Below are 22,816 nucleotides of genomic sequence, written 5' to 3' on the forward strand. Positions count from 1 at the left end.
CCTATTTTGCGTCGGTGTAATGCAAAGGATTAAAAAATTCCCCAATGCATGTTCTATTTCAAACGAAACACTTTATTTCAGCACCCATTTTGAATTATTAGTCATTAATTTTTTGCTTGAGAACACAAACCTTTAATAGTTTCGATGAGTAAACAAATCTTATTGATAATTGCTATGCTGGAAGGAAAGTAATACTCTTTGACTTCATAAATTTCCACAAAATTGAAATAAATAAATAAATATCAGTGCACATTTCAATATATAAAACTTGACGTCATTCTTGATGCATGAACTTAATAAATAAACAACGATTTTGCCATGTATTAACATTAACAAATTATAATACTGTATATTCTAAAGTACAAACAAGCAGTTTTAACAGTCAACGAATTGCAAAACAAACAAAGAAATATGATACAATCACAACTTTGGGATGTCTCTGGGTTCGATACGCATGCTTTCTGGAAGTTCTTTCTTCCTTCTTTCTCTTTCAGCCTCTATTGCCTCGTGATAATAACCATAGTAATCTCCTCGTCCTGCTCTCTGTGGCGGCGCCCAGGCATCGGACTTAGGCCAGGGATCTTGAAAGACATCTTTCGGTGGCATTGTGGGTAAATTCCTAGTGTATCCACCTAGTCTGAGTTCTGGAATGCCATTCTGTTTTAAACTTACTTCCTTGTGGTAATACGCTGAAATCAAGAAACAATACAAGCATGATTTTACCTGGAAAGTTTGGTAACAATAAAACATATTGAAAATATTTCGATCTAAATGATCAAATTTTAACTATTTATTGAAAATACGAAATTTATTATACCTTCAGATTGTTTTCATTAGCCAGGATTGAAAAAAAAAATGTAATATATTGGGTCACATTCACAACTCATATTTTTTACAGTACATACGACTTTATAGAAGAAAGAAGGTATACTAAGCTGATTTCTATGAAATCCTAAGAAACAATCCATACCACCAGGTGTATCTCTGTTCCTCATGAAGTCAACCCACTGGTCCTCAGACTGCATGTCAATGGCATCACGTTTGGTATCTCGAGGTAAGGACCTATATTGATGGTATTTAATCCAATCTCTTTCTGATGGAACATAATGAGAAGCTCCCATGTAGATGTTAGACTTTCCATCGCCGCTTAAATAGTTGTGGGTAGGTATCGGGTTGTGAGGTCCACGTTCAAACAAATTCACACCACCACTAGTACCAAATTCTTTACGATGCATCTTTATTATCTGAAGAAGAATATTTGATATGTAACTGTTTATATCAAAGTTACAAGTCTATATCAATAAGACAAAAACAAATTTAACAGCAATAACAAATCGGTGCCATCCACAATACTTGTGAAAGAAAAGGTTTTAATGAACCATCTCGGCATCATTCGGTTAAGATTCGTAGATTATATTGTCTATTTACATATTATTAACGATAGTATCCATATTTGATGACGGTTTGAATCTTCAACTATAATGCTGAATAGGTTAATAAACTTATCATCTCTATAAAGTTTTAACATACATGTCGACCATCCTCGTTTGATAAGTATATATTTTCAAGTTTTAACATACATGTCGACCACCCTAATGTGATAAGTATAGATTTTCAAGTTTTAACATACATGTCGACCACCCTCGTGTGATAAGTATAGATATTCAAGTTTTAACATACATGTACATGTCGACCACCCTCATGTGATTAGTATAGATTTTCAAGTTTTAACATACATGTCGACCACCCTCGTGTGATAAGTATAGATATTCAAGTTTTAACATACATGTCGACCACCCTCATGTGATTAGTATAGATTTTCAAGTTTTAACATACATGTCGACCACCCTCGTGTGATAAGTATAGATTTTCAAGTTTTAACATACATGTCGACCACCCTCGTGTGATAAGTATAGATATTCAAGTTTTAACATACATGTACATGTCGACCACCCTCATGTGATTAGTATAGATTTTCAAGTTTTAACATACATGTCGACCACCCTCATGTGATAAGTATAGATTTTCAAGTTTTATAGAAATCTTTGTCTTGTTTAATGAACATTATTCTTAAAGGTGACCACAATTTGCTTTCCATGTAAATCAGATTAATACATCTTTAGAACAGTTTTTTCTTCTTCAATCAAGCTAATTACTTTGTTATCAAAGGAAACAACAAATCAACTTTAATAGCAATTAAGTGACATTTTTGTGAGATGCTTAACAGTGGCAGTGAAATGATTGTCCTTTTCTCCTAACAAAATTATACTACCAACATACTTTTTCTTATTCTATAGAAAGAAATTACTTCGTAGGAGGCCGTTAATTGCCTTAACTAAAGAATATCAATTTAGATGTCAAGTTAAAAGAAATAAAAAAAGCTTATCATAAATAACACTGATAACATATCTGAATACGAATACGAAAGTTTTATTTTGATTCGGTTCACATATAACAGTACAATCAGGTGTATCTCTGTTCCTCATGAAGTCAACCCACTGGTCCTTAGACTGCATGTCAATAGTATCACGTTTGGTATCTCGAGTTAAGGACTCTCTGTATAATTTGATGTCAGTATTAAATGAGTGGAAGCATTTTACAAGCCCAAGAGCTTATCTGTCAAACATATTCACCTTAATGTATATGCATCATTACCATTGATTTGTAATAGACCGAGCTGACCTGATTGTGCAGTTTACACGGTAACAGTTCTGACCCAGGAATATATTTAGACAAGACTGATACATCGTTGCCCATGCAGTCCTTGATCTTGCTCATAAAATGCTACATGCTTAGTGGAGTATAGCACTGATCATTTTCAACTTGAGAATCCCGTAGTTTGAATCCCGGCTAGGTGTTGAATCTACGACCCCCCTCACTCGAAGCGAGGAGTTAATGGAAATGATTGGCAAAACTACAGGAAAGGAGATGTGTCCTTGCAACAATTTGTGAACTATTTTCATATTTATCTCAGATCCATATAATGATACTCCTGCTATTTTAGATCTATATTTACTATGAAATCCTTTGCTCTTTTGAGAGAACAATTTGCCTTTTGAAGTCATGAAAAGAAAATCTCTGAAATACAGAGAGAGAACTTAGTTGAACTGTGAAGTGCTAATTATAGACATGAAAACGTTCCTGTTGGTATTTCAAAAAATAAACCTAATTTTACCGAAGAATAACTTATTTGGGGGCTTTGCAAGAATATCTTAGATATTGTGCTTTTGGTCAAGTATCTCAGCGATATAAAATTTCTACAACTTATAGGAAACTGTAAAAACAATTTGTTGAATTTTGTTTAAAATTTTCAGTCATTTAACAAAATATAGGTGTTTAAAGTTATTTTATATAATGTCTGTCTAGGTTAGGCATTTTATAAATTGGCTGAAAATCCAGACATTTTACAAAATGCCTAAATTCCAAAAATGCCTGCATCATATTTTAAAAAATGAGCAATCCTGTCGAAGGTCTGCTGGTCTCTACGGGAACCCCGGCTTGCTCCATCAATAAAATTTGACCGCCGTGAAAAAGTGAAAATATACTTAAAGTGGCGTTAAACACAAACAATTAAATAACCAATCAATCATATGCCGTCATTTTATAATTAGATTCAAATCTGAATTATTTCCCTTTGTTATTGCATCGTTTTTAAAATACTTGTTCAGCTTGTTGATCAGTCATGCTCTTACATCATTTGGCCTACAGCCTCTTTGAAATATGATTTAAACCATGTGATAATAATATCATTCTACATTTTTTAATAAATATATATGTTTAGACGAACGTCTCCTTACTATATTATAAACTTACCTGACCAGGTAAAGGTAACCGTTATCACCAGGTGTCGTTATTAAGTGTACATTAGTAACCAACACTGTCAACATCCGGCGATCATAGAGAGATATAACTGTTTTGACCGGAAAGGAACGAACATCATATATAAACGTTTAGATTTTGAAAAGGTAAAAAACAATTAACAATATGTGAGCATTATCACACACATATCTCCCCTGATTGTGAAAATTCGATAGAAGGCTTAGTGTTCTTAAAAGCCTTATTATCGCAAAGGATATCACATTACATAGAGTTTAAATATCCTGACAGAATTTGTGTATAGCTTACATTTAACATGAAATTGATCGTCGAAGAAGTGGAACGATGTATATGTGTGGCGTTTGTACATGACACAAACATCCCATGTAATACTAGTAGATTGTCTTTATATAAAGTAACGGCGCTGAAATTGCTATTCTTCATCTGAACAGTCATGTTATGAATAGTTGAATAATAATAAATAAATGTTAACACGAAATCAAGCCCTGATGTGTTCCATTGCATTGTTGATATAATGACACAAAGCTTCAAAACACATGATTTGAAACATCTTTCAAACTATATTCAAAATAAAGCGGAGGAAAGGTGTAAAACAACTTCCCACAACGGCGAAAATCCTAGGCTCCCTTAAAATGTCAAAATGTCACATTTCAGTTAATTCGCTTATTCAAATAATTTTAGTTTTTACATTTTTTAACAGTTTACGTTGAAAGGTATATTCTACAGTTTGCTGTATTATTTGTTTTATAGCTGAACAATGTATAGAGCAGAATTCGGTACAAGTGGAGGTACAAACATTAGAGAGCGAGGACCATACAACGCTATTCCATTTTACAACTATCTTAGTGGAACGGGAAAGTCGCATGCCTATAGAGGTCCTGGATACTATGTTCCATCTGAGAACAGATGGATGGCATTTCACGAATACAGATCATTACCACGTGAAACCAAGAGAGATGCTATTTTGTTTGAGTCTGAAGATGATTGGGTGACATTCCAAAGGAAAAGGGATTCCGAACATCCACCATCGGGTATGACATAATGAATGATGGTGTTTACAGAATAGAGAATAATAGGCAAAAATATAAAGAGTAGAGAAAAATGGACCTAAAAATAAAGAATAGAGAATAATGAGGTGCTAAAATAGAAAGAATAGAGAATAATGGGCAAAAAGTATAAAGAATAGAGAAATATGGCCTAAAAAAATAAAGAATACAGAAATGGAAGTACCCCATCCAGACCCTCATGAATAGATAAAAACGTACCCTATATTTGAATTCGTAGAAGTATTTATTTTAGAAGTAATCAACTACTTAAAATATTATGTCTTTCTATAAAGTGCCGTGGTTTTCAAAAAATGTAATATTAATGTAAAATTAACTCTATTGCGCACTTCCTGGTCGATTTATCTTATTAATATAGAAAATATGTTATTAACACTCGAGATTTAACTATAAATGAAATATAAATAAATGAAAATAAAAAAAAAATGAATTGATATTTTCTAATACTGAGTTTGTTTTTGCAGGTATATCTATGTCTGGTGTTCCAACACAATATACTGGTGTACCTGTTCCGACCTTACTACCATCACAGTCTTCAGCGTGGAGTCGCCGTTGGACAGGATCAGGTTACTACTTACCTTCCGGAAATAAATGGTTCCGTGACCAAGATAGTCCAGGAATTCCGAGAGAATCAATGTTGTTCATTAACGAAGAGGATTGGATAAAATTCAAATATGCATCAGACAATCCTATCATACCTAAATAATTCAGACATTTAAAAAAAACATTTTTTATTGCAATGCCGATAACTGTAAAAAACAACATAATGTGTTGATAAGTAGATTAAAATACCTTCATGATATTTCCACGAAATGGTAAATAAATGTATTGTTTTTGGCATTTATTATGCATTATCGGATTATTACGTGTGGTGTTGTCATATATGAAAGCTAGAATGCTATATATACAACTCTTTGTTTCCGAAAATGCTATTTTACTCCAAAGTAACCTTGATTGAACATACGTTAACAGAGCACTGTTGACATTATTATGAAGGTATCAAAAGTGACTTCCTTGTGACTTTAACTATATATTAGAGAATATTACATTCAAATCAAGTATTTCTTGTAGTCTTTCACATAAAATGGTGGTAAACCATTTTTATTGTTTTTGTTTATTGAATAAATTTGTTACCAGCATTATATTTGTGTCTTTTATAATATGAATTTCACCTTTATACAAATTCAAAATCCAATCTTTATTAGATGGTAAATTATATCTCAAGTTGTAATACACCGTTTTTGTATGAGGTATGATTATCAGGTACCTGACATACTATTATACTTAAATTCTACAATCCTTTCAAAATTATGTTAGTTTTTTTCATAAATGAATGTATGATTTTATCTTGACCCTTCAGTGATAAAATTTCAGTTATGCTGTTACTATGATGTTGACACAAAATTGCAATTTTACACATAGTTTTTTGTGACATATAACTTTAACATATTTGTATACGACATCTTGTTGCAAAATATATTTTTGGGGAATGCTATAGCTTATATCTAAAAACGAATGACACAATCTCAAAGGTATGTTTTCCATATTTGCAGTTTTATCTTGAATTCAAGAAGTTTGAAGGTAGCACACACAAAAAAGAATACTTATATCTGAAAGACTTATGTTTTGTAAACATCTAATGGAAGTGTTTTGGGGTTTTTTAATTCAAGGGGCAAACAAAAAAGTGGGCTTATCATAACTTATCTTTCCATTAACAAAACAAAATATAAATGATAATGAGGTCACACCAAATCGCGAGAGGGATGTACACATAATCTATAATCATGACACGGTTAAAGCAACACGTAAAGGCACAGTGATTGCTGGAAGTTCCATCATTTAGGACACTACGAAAGATTGCTTTGTGTTAGATAAATTTCCATTCCTGCAAAACTGCTTGGGTCACCAGATGAATTTACGTATCACAATCAGCTGAAAATATCACATCCAAAACGGTAAAACTGTTATTTCTTGCCTTTCGTCTTCCTCGATAGAAACGGCAATATAGATAACGCACAAGATGTACAGAAGGTACAGCAAACAATGAACATTATATTGATAATGACATATGGGTGTGATAATTGCAAATGGCGCTATACTATAAAAAGGAAATGTGGTATGATCGCCAATGAGACAACTACCCACCGAAGTTTAAATAACATGAAGATATAAGCAATTATAGGTCACCGTACGGCCTTCAACAATAAGAAAACTCCATACTGTATAGTCGAAAATTAAATCGAAAAAACTAAAGGCCTAATTTATACAATTTACGAAAAACAAATAAGTGGAGTTACAGCTAGCACAACATTAGAACAAACTGTAAAAACCAGTTGCAGATGGCTTAACTCAATTAATCGAAGGACAAATACACCAACTAGAATTAAACAATAGATAGAAAGCACCGAAAATCAATGTAAGTACCGATACCGATCTTTTGAAGAATTCAGTAAAAGTTTTAATTCATTTGTGATAACGAAATCCCTGACTTAATAATTTATCAGTTATACATAAATTATGTTCATTGAAATCTAAAACGCAACGACAAACACGGTTATAGCGAACAAGTTGTGAAATATACACACTGAAAGAAGGTGCTAGTAAAATAAGAAAATTCTTGATTATTTAAATCAAAAAATTATCAAGGTAACGGTAAGGGTTTTTGAATTTATCAATTAAATGTAATTTAGACGGATATAGCCGTACACTGTGTTTCATAACAACACAGGAACAAGACTGCTATTAAAGGAGCGCAATTGGTGCCCACAGGAATGCATACAACCTGTCCATAAACTTTATTTTAGAAACGTACATAGATATTGTCAAACAGAATACAGCTTTGATTATCTCATTTCAGCACCAGTAAATATAAATATCTAGGATATTTACCTTTTTCATTACAGGAAAAGGCTTAATATGAGTTGCAGCAAATAAATTTGCAATCCGATTTTTCAAAGGACCATCTAGTTAAAAAAGAGAATCGTGTTTGATAAGATTGTATGGAAGTGTAGTGTACAGAGTCGAAAAGTCCTAACTGTCAACCGAATTGAATGAATCATCCAAAACACACAAAGACTTTTTTGACACCCGAAAAATAATCATATGCTTTAGTACAAAAAATATTAACACGTTCTTGAATAGAAGTAATGGAACAAGTCAACAGCACAGACAGATTAGTCGTAGAAGACTTACTAGAAGCCGAGATGAAACGATATTTGAAGTGTTTTTTTTATGTGTGTTTAGGCAGGCAATACATAGTAGGACCCTTCAAATATTCAGAGGAGGCCTTAAGCTGAGATGTGGTCATGACATGATTATTTACTTTTTGAATCTTTGTGGAACGCACGGCCTGGAATGTGGACGAATTTATGAATTCATTCTTAAGAACTTCGTGTAGTATTTACGTCATACAACTACCACATTGTTGGCTGCTTTGTCGGCCGATACGAACACAAAACGTTTCACGAGTACTTGAACTATAGGCACCTCAATGCCAAATTTTCCAATATATAAGCAGATAGTGTTGAACTGATCCAGAAGCAAAATGAGATTTATCTAAGTAAAACGAAAGCAACGCATGATACAAGCGAAGAGAAGGAAACAACTATACAGATAAGTATAAGGTTTGCCCAGTATACTCCGAGACCGCATAAACAGGTAGCATTGGAGAACATAGGATATAAGGCCGGACACACAGATCAGGTATAGTAATTGACATCTTTACAACTACTGAAAACAAAAAGATGTACTCTGATGGTTTCGCGGTGAGTCAGGATGTACTAATGGTAAGTATGTCAGATGCCATCTCCTCTCGGTAAAATGGGAAAGAATTACAGTAAGTATTATCTAAATGTTTGAATTAAAAGCTTGCTCATCAGGTTCATCAGGTTTAACACTTGACAACAAAAAATACTCCCTTAAAACAAGGGGGTAGACATAAGCGTGGCGGTGCAAATAAACGTATTTTTCTAGACATTCGCGGTTTTATATTAAAATCTTGGAAGTAAATAGAGTCTTATCTAAAAAAATAAGAAACCATGTTGATTTGATAGGACTTGCTAAAACCTTTTTTGGAAAACGAATTCAAGACCAACCAAACTTGACGATCAGAAGATGTAATTCAATTGGAAAGGTAAAGGGTGTCTTGGAATATGCGTTAGCGAAAGACTGGCTATTTTAAACGACACACTGATAAACAGCCGAAACGATAACTTATTTATATTTATTTAAAAAAGTTGTATACATTTAAAAATCTGTTTGTCTTGTCTACATTTAACTGACAGAACAGACAAATTAAGAACTGATAAACTGTTTTATAAATATTTCGCAATTGTTTCCAGTGATTACGAAGATTGGCTCAACTGTGTAACACTATGCCCTTTTACTGGTAAAAGTAGTTTATCAAATGATACCGATTCATATAAAGGAGAAAGGTTATTTCAGTTAACCGAAGCTAGCGAGATAACCCTAGCTAATACAATGAATCGTTTCAAGTGACTCTTTACTCGAGTAATGAATAACCAAAGGTCTACTCTAGACTATATCTTTTTTTTTATATTTTTATTCCTGTTGTAAAAAGTCTTACCTTATCAGGAACCTGATGTTCAGTGGTTGTTGTTTGTTGATGTGGTTCATTTCTCGTTTTTTATATAGATTAGACCGTTAAAAAATAGCTATACTTAATGAATCGAGCACCACTTCAGAGACATTTATTGTCGAAACGCGCCTCTGGTGCATACACATTGGTACCGTTAATATATTACAACCACTGGGTAGATAACTCTGCTGGTGGACTGTTAGTCCTCGAGGGTATCACCAGCCCAGTATCCAGTACATCGGTACTGGCATGAAAATGCGGATATTGTGTTATCAAAATTTGATGTTACAATATTTTGGAAATTTAATTTGAATTAACGAATATATCTCCCTCACGCAAAGCTCTGATTCCTTTCCCTGCTTTGGCTATACTTTTTGTACTTTTTGGTTTATAAGCTCTTCATTTTTATAATAAGTTTTTTGATTTTTAAATATTTTGGCCTTGATGATCACTGACGAGACATTTATTGTCGAAATGCACATCTGGTGCAGAAAAATTGGTACCGGTTAATGTTGTTACTACTTCACATGTCAAGAAAATGTTACCTCCAAGGAGAGAAAATAACGGAAGGAAAGACGCTCCAATATCTTAAAATTTTGTTTCAGTCTGTGCCTTTATCAAGCTTCATAGCTTATCGGCTTTGTGATATCGCGTATACATAAAAGGCCTTTACTTTGACCCGGACTTATAAACGACGTCATAAAAGAGAAGCGAAAGATACCAAAGGGGCAGTCAAACTCATAAGTCGAAAATAAACTGACAACGCCATGGCTAAATAAGAAAAAGACCAACAAACATAATGTATGACAAAACGCTTGTAAGTTTGACCAGAAGTTATAATGTCTTCTTCTGATAAGTTAACTATAAGGAATTAGAAGGGAAAACAATTTTCCATCAATAGCATATAAACTTTAAGAAAAATCTATGTATTGATTTCGGAGATTTGATGATTTAAGACAATAATACGTGCCTTTTATACAAATATACAATTATTTTGAAAGAATTTAGAAAATAAGAGATGAATGTTTCCAATTTTTATTAAAATTTAATATACCGAAGTTGTGTGCAATTCTTATTTTAAAAGTCTATGACCGTAACTTGACCTCAAACCATATGTTATGTGAACGATCAGATGAACGAAATTATCTGATTTTAGGGTATTACATTAAAAAAGACAGCTACTTGACACAACATGTTATTTAGATCTTTCGCATGCGTTCAGTCGCCCAAAAAGTTCTTATTGTGACTGACAGCTAACATTCTACAATACCTACAAGCAGAAAACCTTACGATTGTTACATATAGAGATTACTGAAATTTTGTCTTGTTTTTAAACTGTAGGTTCAGTATCAAATTGTTACAATGCATAATGTTAATAAAAGGTTTTTCTGTTTATGGAGTATCAAAAATTCTTTATGACGTCTTAAATACATTGAGTTAATCAGGGCCAAGCTTGTCGCCATTGATTGTAATGAATTCTTTACTCTTTACACGACAGTATCATAAATGCTGTCCACCATTTATTTTACCTATCTGATAAAATGTTCTTTCTATACCCCAGAGTATATGTGAGTTCGTGGTCTAGTGGTTAAGACCGATGGCTACAGTGCTGAAGGTCCCGAGTTCGATTCTCACTCGGGGTGCTAAAAATATCAGTACATCAGAAGGGTGATTTTCACCCTCTCACACACATCTCTGGTACCCAGACCGGAGTTTAAACTAGAATGGGTACTATGGGGGCCTCGGTTGGTCAAAGTTGCTCCCGACTTTGACCTGGAGATCAATCTGCTGATATCTCTTCGGTTTGTCTGTTCCCACCGAGCAGCCCGGTGGTTCTCTCCGAGTACTTCGGCTTCCTCCACCATAATAACAGATACGCCCGGTGTCCTAACACTCCCTGGTGTTGGGGTGGGGATTGTCCTTGTAAATATTGAACATTGTAAATACGTTAGTGACACATCTCTATAAATCCCGATAGGGAGTGTACACGGATTCCACTGTACCCTCGCAGCTCTCGAGGGGTGCTCCGTAAACGGAGGGATCTACGTACATACATATCTACAACTACTGTAGACGTAATAACTCCTTTTAAAGTATTACAACTCCACAAAATACCAAAAATTGGATTGACAAGTAAATAGTTATCAAAGGTACCAGGCTTATAATTTGATACGCCAGACTCGCGTTTCGTCTTCATAAGACTCATCAGTGACGCTCAGATCAAAATAGTTAGAAAGCCAAAATAAGTACAAAGTTGTAGAGCATTGAGGACCCAACTTTGTGCCAAATACTGCTAAAGTAATCTAAGCCTGGGATAAGAAAATCCTTTGTATTTCGAATAATTCATACTTTTGCAAACAGTAAATTTATAAAAATGACCATATAATTGATATTCATGGGCTGGTGATACCCTCGGGGACGATACGTTCACCAGCAGTGGCATCGACCCAGTGGTGTAAATAGTTATCAAAGGTACCAGGCTTATAATTTGATACGTCAGACGCGCGTTTCGTATTGAAAGCATAATACCAACAGTAGCAGCATGTCATGTTATCAGATTATGGCGACAGATTTATTGTTTTAGTTAATTTGTGAAATGAGAGAGACTAAATAGGTGTCGCCTACAGTTTAAGACAGTTTATTGTTGCAGTAATAAGTAGTTTGTGTAGTAATAATTATTTTTGTTCATTTTGGAGATGACGTATACAGCAAATGATTGATATTCAATTGCAGACTTACTTTTCCATTCTTATAGCAATGTAATCAGTTCTCATTGACTTGATGACTCAACGTTTAAAAAAGAAAATAACAAAAATACCGAACTCCAAGGAAAATTCAAAACGGAAAGTCCTTTATCAAATGGCAAAATCAAAAGTTCAACAACAGTTCAAACGAATGTAAAACAACTGACATATTCCTGACTTGGTACATGCATTTCCTTATGTAGAAAATGGTAGATTAAACCTGGTTTTATAGCTCTCTAAACCTCTCACTTATATTACAGTCACATAGAATTCCATTTTATTGAAAACAGTGTGTGAGCAAAACAAACAGACATAATAGGTAAAAATGTCAAAAATTGGGCAGCAGTCAACATTGTGTTATAATCTTAATTATGTCTTAGGGAGGGATAAATCCTACTTTGTAAAACATCACTCTGATTCAAACAAAGAATTCTCTGAAACTGACATTATCGAGATGCTTGATTTCTTGATTGTCAACATATTTGTTACGTTTGGAGGATGTGTTTTTCAACAAACAATCGGCATTCCCATGGGAACTAACTGTGCCCCTCTTCTTGCCGACTTGTTCCTTTATTCATATGAGGCTGACTTCATACAGGAACTTCTTAGGAAGAAAGAAAAGAAGTTAGCAGTATCCTTTAACTTTACTTTCCGCTATATAGATGATGTTCTCTCATTAAATAATTAATATTAAAATAAATTCCATTTTAGTAAGTATTTTGGCTTTAAAATACCATTAATGAAAAAGTCCGGAAAGTTACATCGTCTTTGGCATTTAAACAATGTGACGTCATAGGTATACTACCGATGCCAAACATAAACACTAAACGTATTTATGGTTTTCGTACGCTTCTGGATGCTTTAAATATTGATTGAAAGAAGATTTTGAGGCACAAAATGTGACTTTTTGTTTATTTTTTGAGAAATTACATACTAAAAAATTCTGAATTCAAAAAGGTGGCTCTCCTTAGTTACGGACTGGTAGAACGTTGACTATAACCCTTGAAAATATTTGACAACGTCCAATGAAAATTGTCGTTCTAAACGAATTGGATTACAATCTTTCATTTTTTATATGTTATTAATCAACCGCTGTCTTAACATCATCGAATCCTGTTCTTTTTCCTTTTTTTTAGTGGTGGTTTAGAGAGGTTGGGTGGGATTATATAGATTTTATAGCGACATTTTTCGAACCGACTTATACGTTATAGTCTGTTTTTTTTATGCTGAATTGAAATTCTGTAGACAAATTAGCTTCGCACTACACACGATCGTATTTCAGTACTGTTCACGACGTGACTGTGTAAATTTAGCTGGCAATATTAGTGCATGATTTCAATATTATAAATTAAATTAGAAGTGCTTTAAATTTGCTTTCATTGATTGGCTATTGTTTAGTGTTTTTTTTCTTTATGTCTTTGCTTTTGTAACCTGCAATACCGATCTTCCAGGGTTAAATCCTTTACTTATCCGACTGTTTCTGTATAGTGATAAGATTTCTTGCAAATCTATAAGTAATTCTGATCAAAAAAGTAAAACATTATGGACACAGTGGTATTGTGTTGTAGATAACACTTATACATGTGAAATGTATAATCACAGAGAAACATGTGAAGGCATACAAAGATCCCTAACTGAAGGCACACAATGATCCCTAACAAACTATTAGCTATGCAGGCAACACATCGAGACATTTATGAAACAGATATCACCCTTTATTAGGCGAAAATCAAACAAGCAGTATGAAAGATGGAAATATAAAATATGGTCGATAAACCAAAAGTAACATTTAGAAATGCACACTTTGTTCAAAGATAAAATTTCTATATCTACAAAAGTTCATGCTCAACACGATATATATGATATGAGAATCTGTACATCAGTGTACACAATCACAGACAAGTATATTGACATTTATACATAATATTTGATCCAATATATACATAACATTTAGCACCAGGTTAGACAAATCATCCTGATCAAAAAGACTTTTACATCTTACTAAAACAGTAATTGTTGTAACTAAACGAAGTAGTTTAGAATAACTAGGTAAGCAGACTTTGTTTTAAATAATTCATTCTTAAAATTTGTTTTAGTTCAGTCATTTAATAATAGCTGCTTATCAACTCTGCTTTCAAAGTGTGTACACTTTAAAATTAATTCACAAAGAAGGTTTCTACACTAGTTTATTTGTAGAATAATATAATTTATCAAAATATTTATCCTTATATCATATGGCGTCTTTATATTTAGTTTTATTAAAATGGAAACTACCGTTTGTATACTAGGTTTTTCAGCAGCCGTTGATTTTAAAATATAAAGAAATAAAAAATATAAAAAAAAAGTGACAGGTGTGAATAAATCAAACAGAGGTTAAGGTTTGGTTGCTGTCTAATTGGCATACACCCAAAATCTCATAAGAGAACCACGAATGAGGTTCAGACCTGACAGGGGCACATGCATACACTTTTGTTTTAAGTTAGATCTCAACCCTTCCCTTTTTATCTCGATCCATGGGCTAGCACAAGATCAATAGAAATACGCTTTAACTTAAAAGAAAACAAAACTTAGCGAATTAAATTTTGTTTTTAGCCTCTTTATCAATTTCTACAAACCAGGTGGTAAATCACTTATGTCTCTGTTTCCAGGAGCAAACAAAGCAATGGTATATAGAAACAAACCTAAAATAAAAATAAACATTAACATTCGGTCTATGACTAAAGCTAACTGTTGCCATTCTTGTCTGATATAGTCCCGTCTATCTTGTTCCGCCAGTCTAACTTCATTCCTTTCAATAGTTTGGTTAACCTTATGTAAAACTTTAAGGAATTGATTGTCACAACTTTCTCCATTACCACCAGTACTTAATTTTCCGGTATAACGTGTTGAAATTCCTCCGTTTTCTGAAGACTGGTCGTCATACTTATAATAATCACTTTGTGGTACAGGAACCTGAAAAGGAATAAATTCCTAATAAATGTGATGATAAAAAAACTGTAATTGATATGAGAACAAAAATAAAACAAACTGTAATTACAATTGTAAAACAAACGTAAACTAAGGAAACTGTAATTACAATTGTAAAACAAACTTAAACAAAGGAAACTGTAATTACATTGTAAAACAAAAGTAAAATAAGGAAACTATAATTACATTGTAAAACAAACGTAAAATAAGGAAACTGTAATTACATTGTAATACAAAAGTAAAATAAGGAAACTGTAATTACATTGTACAACAAACGTAAAATAAGGAAACTGTAATTTCATTGTAAAACAAGCGTAAAATAAGCAAACTGTAATTACATTGTAAAACAAACGTAAAATAAGCAAACTGTAATTACATTGTAAAACAAGCGTAAAATAAGCAAACTGTAATTACATTGTAAAACAAACGTAAAATAAGCAAACTGTACTCACGTTGTAAAACAAAAGTTAAAAAAAAGACAGGTAGAGAGATACAGTTATAATGGAGGTATTATTCCCTTGCTGTCAAATGTTTATAGGGACTTTTGTGTCATATACATTGGTGGTACACCATATCCCTCCTTTTCCATGTTAAAAGGGATAAAAAATCTAAGCCAAGAGGATAATGTTAAACTGAAACAAGGTGATCGATATATAGACAAACGTGGAAAGAAAATTACGAACAGCAAGCACTTAATATAAAAGTTTTCATCTGTTCATTCAAAACAAGCGTTTCTCCGGAAGGGTTAGCATTAGCTGTTTTGTTTGTGAATCATGTCGTATTGTCAGGCGGTCATGCAAGGAACAATAGCGGTAAAATCATTAGGCAAGACAGCTGTAGTCATTTTTTCACACTCACCTGGTAACTATCGACCAATTCATGATTGTAACAGGTTTTATAGTGAAAATATCAATTGAGGCTTGTTATAATACCCTACGGCGACATGGACTTGTTAACATCATTGTCCCTTTGTTTTTGGTTAATAGTTATTTAAACAATAATAAAACAACATCTCCTTATTTTTATATAGACCATCATTGAACAGTTAAACTTAGGCGGAGAGTTGTCTCATTGACAGACCACATATCCTCATTTTATGAAATACATCCTTTATAAAAAATAAGGAGATGTGGTATGATCGCCAATGAGACAACTATCCAAGTTCAAATGAAGTGGATGTAAGCAATTATAGGCAGCAGTGCGGCCTTTAACAATGAGAAAAACCCATACCGTGTAGTCGGCTATAAAAGGCCCCGACATGAAAAATAAGAAACAATTCAATAGCGAAAACTAACGGCCTAATTTATAACAAAACAATTTACGAAAAACAAATATGACAGACCTGAACCAACGACAACCACTGAACTACAGGCTGTAATATCGATAGTTTAAGAGTAAAACGTTTTCTTCAACCATATATTTTGTTATGCCAATACTCGAGATAGGAAGAAGGAAGAATTTACCTATTGAATGTCTAAACTGAGGTCTTTGATTGTCTAAATTTAGGCTATTCAATGTCTAAACTCAGGTCTTTGAATGTCTACACTCGGGCCATTGAATTTATAAACTCAGGATTGTTTAGGTCTAAACACGGGCTAATAGATATCTTAACTCTGGCATATAGATCTTGAAACATGGTAGGGATTATTGTATATTATTGTATATTGCTATTTCTGTAGTTTTGCTCTGAGATACCAACATCTACTATAAGACATTAACATTTATGAAAACATATAACATACTTTGTTTTCTATTGGGATACAAGAAAGAAAACAAAATAAGTGAACAAAAAAGGTCGATCTAAAATGATCAATATGATTAGAACATAAACTAATAGGAATCTGAAATAACTATGATTGATTCGTTATTTTACATACTTGTTTATGTCTACGTACCAACAGGGGATTGTAAAAATAGTCTGCTTATTTTTGTTTGTGCTCAAGTGTGAAATTATTTCACACAAATCTAAAATGTTTTACAGAAAATATGATTGCAGGCATTTCTGTGTCATTAACAGTGAGTAACATCCGAATCCTCAAGGATATCAATATGTTCATAAAAACATCCCTGTTTTTAAATTGCAGTTTTTTTTGTTTTGTTTTATTGTAAAAATGTTCAAGTGTAAGAAAAAGTGACGACGTCGTGCTCAATGATATTGTGTTTTCTTATGGTTTCATGATTTTGTAGATTACTAGTAACTTATTGTACATGAATAAAATCGGCTGTTGATTCAACGTTTTCAATGGTGCCATTTGAAGTGTACTTCCCAAGATTTGATGTTTTACACCAATGAAATATTCTAATATGATTTTACAAAGTATTTATGTGTCATTTAATAATGTAATTCCGAACAAAACAATATGCTCTTTGTTATATTCATCGAGTCAAAATACAATAGCAATTATAAATTTAATTTTCTGTAATGTTTTGATCACAAGATAAGAACAAACATTTTATAAGTAGAGCAGATATAATTCACTTAGTAACTCTTTACTAAATGGCCACAACAGCCATCTTTCTTTCTGTAAAACACATAATGTAATTAATGATGGCTAACGATCATTTGAGTTCTTGTAAATAATAATGTCTTGCTTAACGTTTTGACAACCGATGATCAATCACCCAATTGATTTTGGAGAAAGTGTATATATAGCAAGGTCAACGAAATTCAGATGCACTTAGGAAGTTCATATAAAATCAAACTGATGTGGATATCATTCTTTGTGCCAATTACAAACATTAACGAACGAAATTTTTACAATTGTTGAGAAGTTTTCAAACATTTCCGATGCAATCTATATGTAAATTATCAGGTATTCGTACTGACGTTCTGAGTAATATATCAGCTTATCGGCAGCATGTGCATTTGTATCATGCAAAGTTGCTCAAATAATCACAGTAAACATAAAAAAGCGTAACATGTTTGACATGTTTCAAATTACTTCAGGCGCCAATATGTTAACATATCAGTGCAATGATTACTTGTTAAAACATTTATTGTATACCACAATAAACCATTACGATAGTCTAGATCCTTATTTTTGTGCTACACTGATCCGGAACATGTCAGAGATATTGTGCAGACATCATCCATAGTCAACCGAAAAATGTCTGGTTAAAAAATTACAATATGGAAAAAGGTGAATCCAGTCAAATCTGTTTAAATATAATCAACATTTAATCGAAGGGTCAACAAATCAAAGTCAAAATCGAAATGACAAAGATGAGTAATCTTTCCAGATAGTAGATTCAAGATTTGAAAATACCTTTCTAAAACGGTAAGCAGGTTCGAATTGGTTTTCAGAAAATTGAAAGTACGTGTTCAACATGCATATGACGCTGGCTTTTGTTAAAATCAAGCACATTCATGGATGAGAAAAGGTGGACAAATCAACGATTTTTAATAGATAATCTAGTCTTCCAATATTTATACTTATTATTTTTTTTACTAGAAGGCGCTTAGAATTAGAAGTTCAAAACTGAATATAGAAGAAGGATGATGCTCTAATGGGAGATCAGAGATATAAGAGGAAACTCAAAATCATGGTCGAAGTAAGACAAGCCACTTAATTGTAAAAAAGTCGTAAGGTGTCAAATACTACATTGACTTGAAGTTAATGTTTAACAGATACATGTTTGAAATTATTTATATGGTTTGTTAGATGTCCTTGATGACTTGAAACAAATGTCGTTTTATGGTGTTTTTTTTGTCATGAAGAGTAATGTACAATGTTCGTGTTAAAAGAAATGAAAAATTTACCGATATTATAGAAATCTATCATGATAATACCCCGTATATCCCCACCCCAACATACCATTCATTGCCTGATCCAATGAGGTTTCCCGAAGCATTGTTAAAGTTTTGACTTACACTGAATTTTCATTTGTTGTAAAGGTTATCTATTGTGACCCAACAACACCCGTAGAAAAATCAATAAACCGGCTTAAGACCATCTTATTCAGACAAATCAATCAAACATGCACAGACAAAACAATTGTATATTGATCTTGAAAATGAACAGCCGTATAGCTGTCTTCCTTAAACAGAAAGATTAGATTAACTAGTTAACTTAAAACAATTACCTTCCTGAAAATAGATAAAGTTTAAATATAAGTGTGATGACTGCTTATCCAATATCATTCTGATCTTATCAGGTGATAATACAGTACTTATCTGATATAGAAAAGGTAAATGAGTATTAAATAATCTAACACTGTCAAAATACAAATCTAATTTAGATAATTTTTAAGAATACCTTTGAATTTCAATTCATATGTAGGACTTTCCTGTATTAACTTGTAGAATTATTACATTGAAATTATCAAGTTTGCTGAATTAATGGGTTTGGGGAGAACATAATGATTTTCAACATTAGCATTATTGTTTCAGGCTTAACTTTCTCAAACTGTTATTATAATTGCTTTTACTTTAAGATGCTCAGTACTCACCGTTTAATAACATTAACTGCACCAGATTGGCATTTCGATGGTAAATTTCTCATAAATGATGCTCCAGGCCAAAACATTTGAAAACCAAAACTTATACAAATTAAAGAACTGATAAACCAAAAAGGACGTAAAGTATAGCCAAACACTTAAGCTGACAGTTAATACATTTTTAAGTATTTGTTTTAAGGAAAGAGGACCATATATAATTTCGGCAAATGAGAGACGGAACAAATATGCCAAAAAAAAAAACTAAGACGACAAAAAGACAAAGCGCTTTTCCTTTGATTTTTGTGTGTTTTTTGCTGTGCATAATACTGATTGTAAGCAGCAACCCTCTATCAAGTAAATCTTAATAGGAAACGTAAGCTCTGTATAACGGATCATCTATGATATATACTCCATATGTAGGCGCTGTTGGAATATTGCTACATAGAAATGGAAAATTCACAATTAAGAAACTGAAATCATCACTTTAGTCGTAATGTTCTGTTTACAACCGACCTTCATTGTTAATTTTCGATGTAAGTATAGATATATGGCAGACTTAATTGTATCTGTGGTATCCTTAGTTTCAAATTCAATGGTATAGATGCGTTCAATTTAGTCACGCAACTTTGAATTATTTAGTGAGAGGATTGCAACTATATAGCGGAACACGAAGTTAAAGGATAATGGTAGCTGTGTTTTATTCTTCATTAGAAGACCCTGTATGAAGACTGTCGAATAACATTTAATGAACAAGTCGACATGAGGAGAAGCACATTTAGTTCCCATAGCAATGCCGTCCTCCAAACGTAATTCATAAGTTGTCAATAAAAAAATTATGTCAGCTTTAGAAATTGTTTTAATCAGAGTGTTTTTTCTCTCTCACAAAGTATGATTTATCCCTTCATTTGTATCTATGTTGGCCATTGACATTATTGAAACAAAGAACAATCTTTTTGGTCATGTCAGATTTAAATGTCATATTCTGGGGCATCTAATGTTTGTAAAGATATCTTGTGAATCGTGTCAGAATAGTAATGGCATACCCAAGGTCATGCACGATTTCTTATGTCTATCATTTGGCATTTAAGATTTGTACTGTCATCCTGTTTATTACATAACTTTTGTTATTTCATTGTGTTGGTCATGTTATACATTGTTGTTTACTCTCATTCTTAAGGACGTGACATAATTGTAATGTAATCCTTCATGTTATGTTAGATTTGTAATGTCGTCTTGTACAGTATGAAAAATATGTATTGCCATCATATAGGTATGTAAGACTCGTAATGTGAATTTATACCGTCATCCAGTAAATCATATGATTTGTAATGTCACCGTGTAATCATACAAGATTTGTAATGTCTTCCGGTAGGACATGTTAAATTAGTAATGTATATTTTCAATGTCACCAAGTTGGTCATGTGAGATTAGTAATATCAATTTGTATTATTATACTTCATGTCAAAATGCCAGATTTTGATTGGTTAATACGAGGGAGACAATTTACTCTAATCTATGGTAAATACTCTATTACCCTTCACGCAGACGCTTGATCAAGTGTGCGCTTTATTAAATACGACTCTATCCTATGGCAAATACTCTTACCCTTCACGGAGACGCTTGATCAAGTTTGCGCTTTATTAAATACGGATGGTTGTTATGTACAAGACGTCATAGTTTATTACTTTGAATTTGAAATTTAATCGACAGTAATAACAGAACATTCAGTATAATAAATTAAATAACACATATCTGAGAGGGTGATAGAGCAGATTGTTACCCCTCGAAAAGACATTGTCAACCTTGGCTTCGCCTCAGTTGAAAATGTTTTCTTGGGGTAACAATCTGCTCTATCACCCTCTCAGCTATGTGTTATTTATATAATGTCGTCCAGTAGGTCACGTAAGATTCTTAATATCATCTTGTAATTAATATTATATTTTTAAAAACATACCAAAAATAAAGTATGCCAAATAGGCTGATTTAAATTTTACCACAACGCTCACAGTCAAAAGTTTGGAAAGCCAAATATGTATAGATACAGGAATTGACAGGTGAGACGGATTTAGATGGATCGGGTTAAATTATGTTTGATAGTAAGACATTGTACCCTCTTTTTTAACTATCTTTAAAAAAGTGGGTTTCCTATTGAAAATCCTAGATCTGCCACTGTAGATAAACAATTACCGGTATACTTTGTTTTTTTGTTTTCTTGTTTTTTTGATTTTCATGAAAATGATGTATGCTTGATTTCTTTTGTTGTCGACTGAGAATTTACTTTGATGTATGTTTGTAATAAATCATTTCACTGCCAAATCAAATCACCTGATAATAAGGTGATAAGGAGAGCGCTGGCATCATGTAAGAAATACTAGGAATTCATATTAATATTTTTAAGGTGAGCGCTATCATTGTACTACAAATGATATAACTTATTAAACATCGGTAACGCAATACAAGGATTTATAATGTATATTTTTGTTTAAAGAAGCGATGTCATTTGAATACTGAAAGGAGGTCGGCAAGGACAGACTGTAATTAAAGGGGTTAACATATTAATGATGCATTCAAAAACTATAAGTAGAGGAAAGTCACCCTACGATCAAAAGAAAACAGTTTTTTGAATGAGAAACCAATTTAGTTAAAAGGACACTGAATTAAGGATGATTCCTTCAAAATATGAACGAAAATATAGACCAGTATAAACAACTCACACATAAAGTATATCCTGTCATAAATATACTCATTTATCACGCCATTTTGGGAGACAAATATGAGCTCCAGATTATCAAAACCCCCAGCAAAGTTCGACGACTGTGTTACAGGAGGGGAAATTGACAATGCTATTAAAAACAATGAAAATCCGTTAATCCATAAACAATGTGATGGTCGTACAAATAATGTGACATTCAAAACCAAGCATACCGAAGTATGGAAAAATGTACTTTTGTCCTATTTTGGAAATGACGCATCACATTTGATTAAAGACGGTGGCAACCCCTCGGTCATCAAAGTAACACCTACCGATCAATCTGGCACTGTTTTTTCAAATAAAGATAAACATATATAAAACAGGGTCAATAGTTATTCAAGGAGCAAAATGTGTATTATTTGAAGAAAAGTACTTTCAAATTCTGAAAGACAAAGTCGTCAAAATTGCCGAAGAAGCC

At 32.8% G+C, this 22,816-nt stretch overlaps 3 protein-coding genes across 3 annotated transcripts in view; 1 reads left to right on the forward strand and 2 right to left on the reverse strand.

The window, feature by feature from the left end:
- Nucleotides 1–307: 307 nt before the first annotated feature.
- LOC127731004 (uncharacterized) lies at nucleotides 308–3,954 on the reverse strand. Its single transcript, XM_052239722.1, has 3 exons — nucleotides 3,814–3,954; nucleotides 971–1,244; nucleotides 308–689 (listed from the first exon to the last, which is right to left on the reverse strand). The coding sequence occupies exons 2-3, from the start codon at nucleotides 1,233–1,235 to the stop codon at nucleotides 421–423; spliced, it is 534 nt and encodes a 177-aa protein (XP_052095682.1). The 5' UTR covers nucleotides 1,236–1,244; nucleotides 3,814–3,954; the 3' UTR covers nucleotides 308–420.
- LOC127731005 (uncharacterized) lies at nucleotides 3,863–6,043 on the forward strand. Its single transcript, XM_052239723.1, has 3 exons — nucleotides 3,863–3,965; nucleotides 4,588–4,868; nucleotides 5,366–6,043. The coding sequence occupies exons 2-3, from the start codon at nucleotides 4,595–4,597 to the stop codon at nucleotides 5,605–5,607; spliced, it is 516 nt and encodes a 171-aa protein (XP_052095683.1). The 5' UTR covers nucleotides 3,863–3,965; nucleotides 4,588–4,594; the 3' UTR covers nucleotides 5,608–6,043.
- A 7,898-nt stretch (nucleotides 6,044–13,941) lies between these two features.
- Nucleotides 13,942–22,816, reverse strand: part of LOC127730999 (neuronal acetylcholine receptor subunit alpha-10-like) — a 54,301-nt gene continuing 45,426 nt past the window's right edge. The window contains exon 8 of the mRNA XM_052239708.1: nucleotides 13,942–15,194. Within this exon, the coding sequence (XP_052095668.1) occupies nucleotides 14,850–15,194 (345 nt within the window). The 3' untranslated portion in view covers nucleotides 13,942–14,849. The remainder of the gene's footprint in view (nucleotides 15,195–22,816) is intronic.

This window comes from Mytilus californianus, unplaced genomic scaffold, assembly GCF_021869535.1.
Source record: "Mytilus californianus isolate M0D057914Y unplaced genomic scaffold, xbMytCali1.0.p SCAF_2, whole genome shotgun sequence".
Taxonomy (NCBI): domain Eukaryota; kingdom Metazoa; phylum Mollusca; class Bivalvia; order Mytilida; family Mytilidae; genus Mytilus; species Mytilus californianus.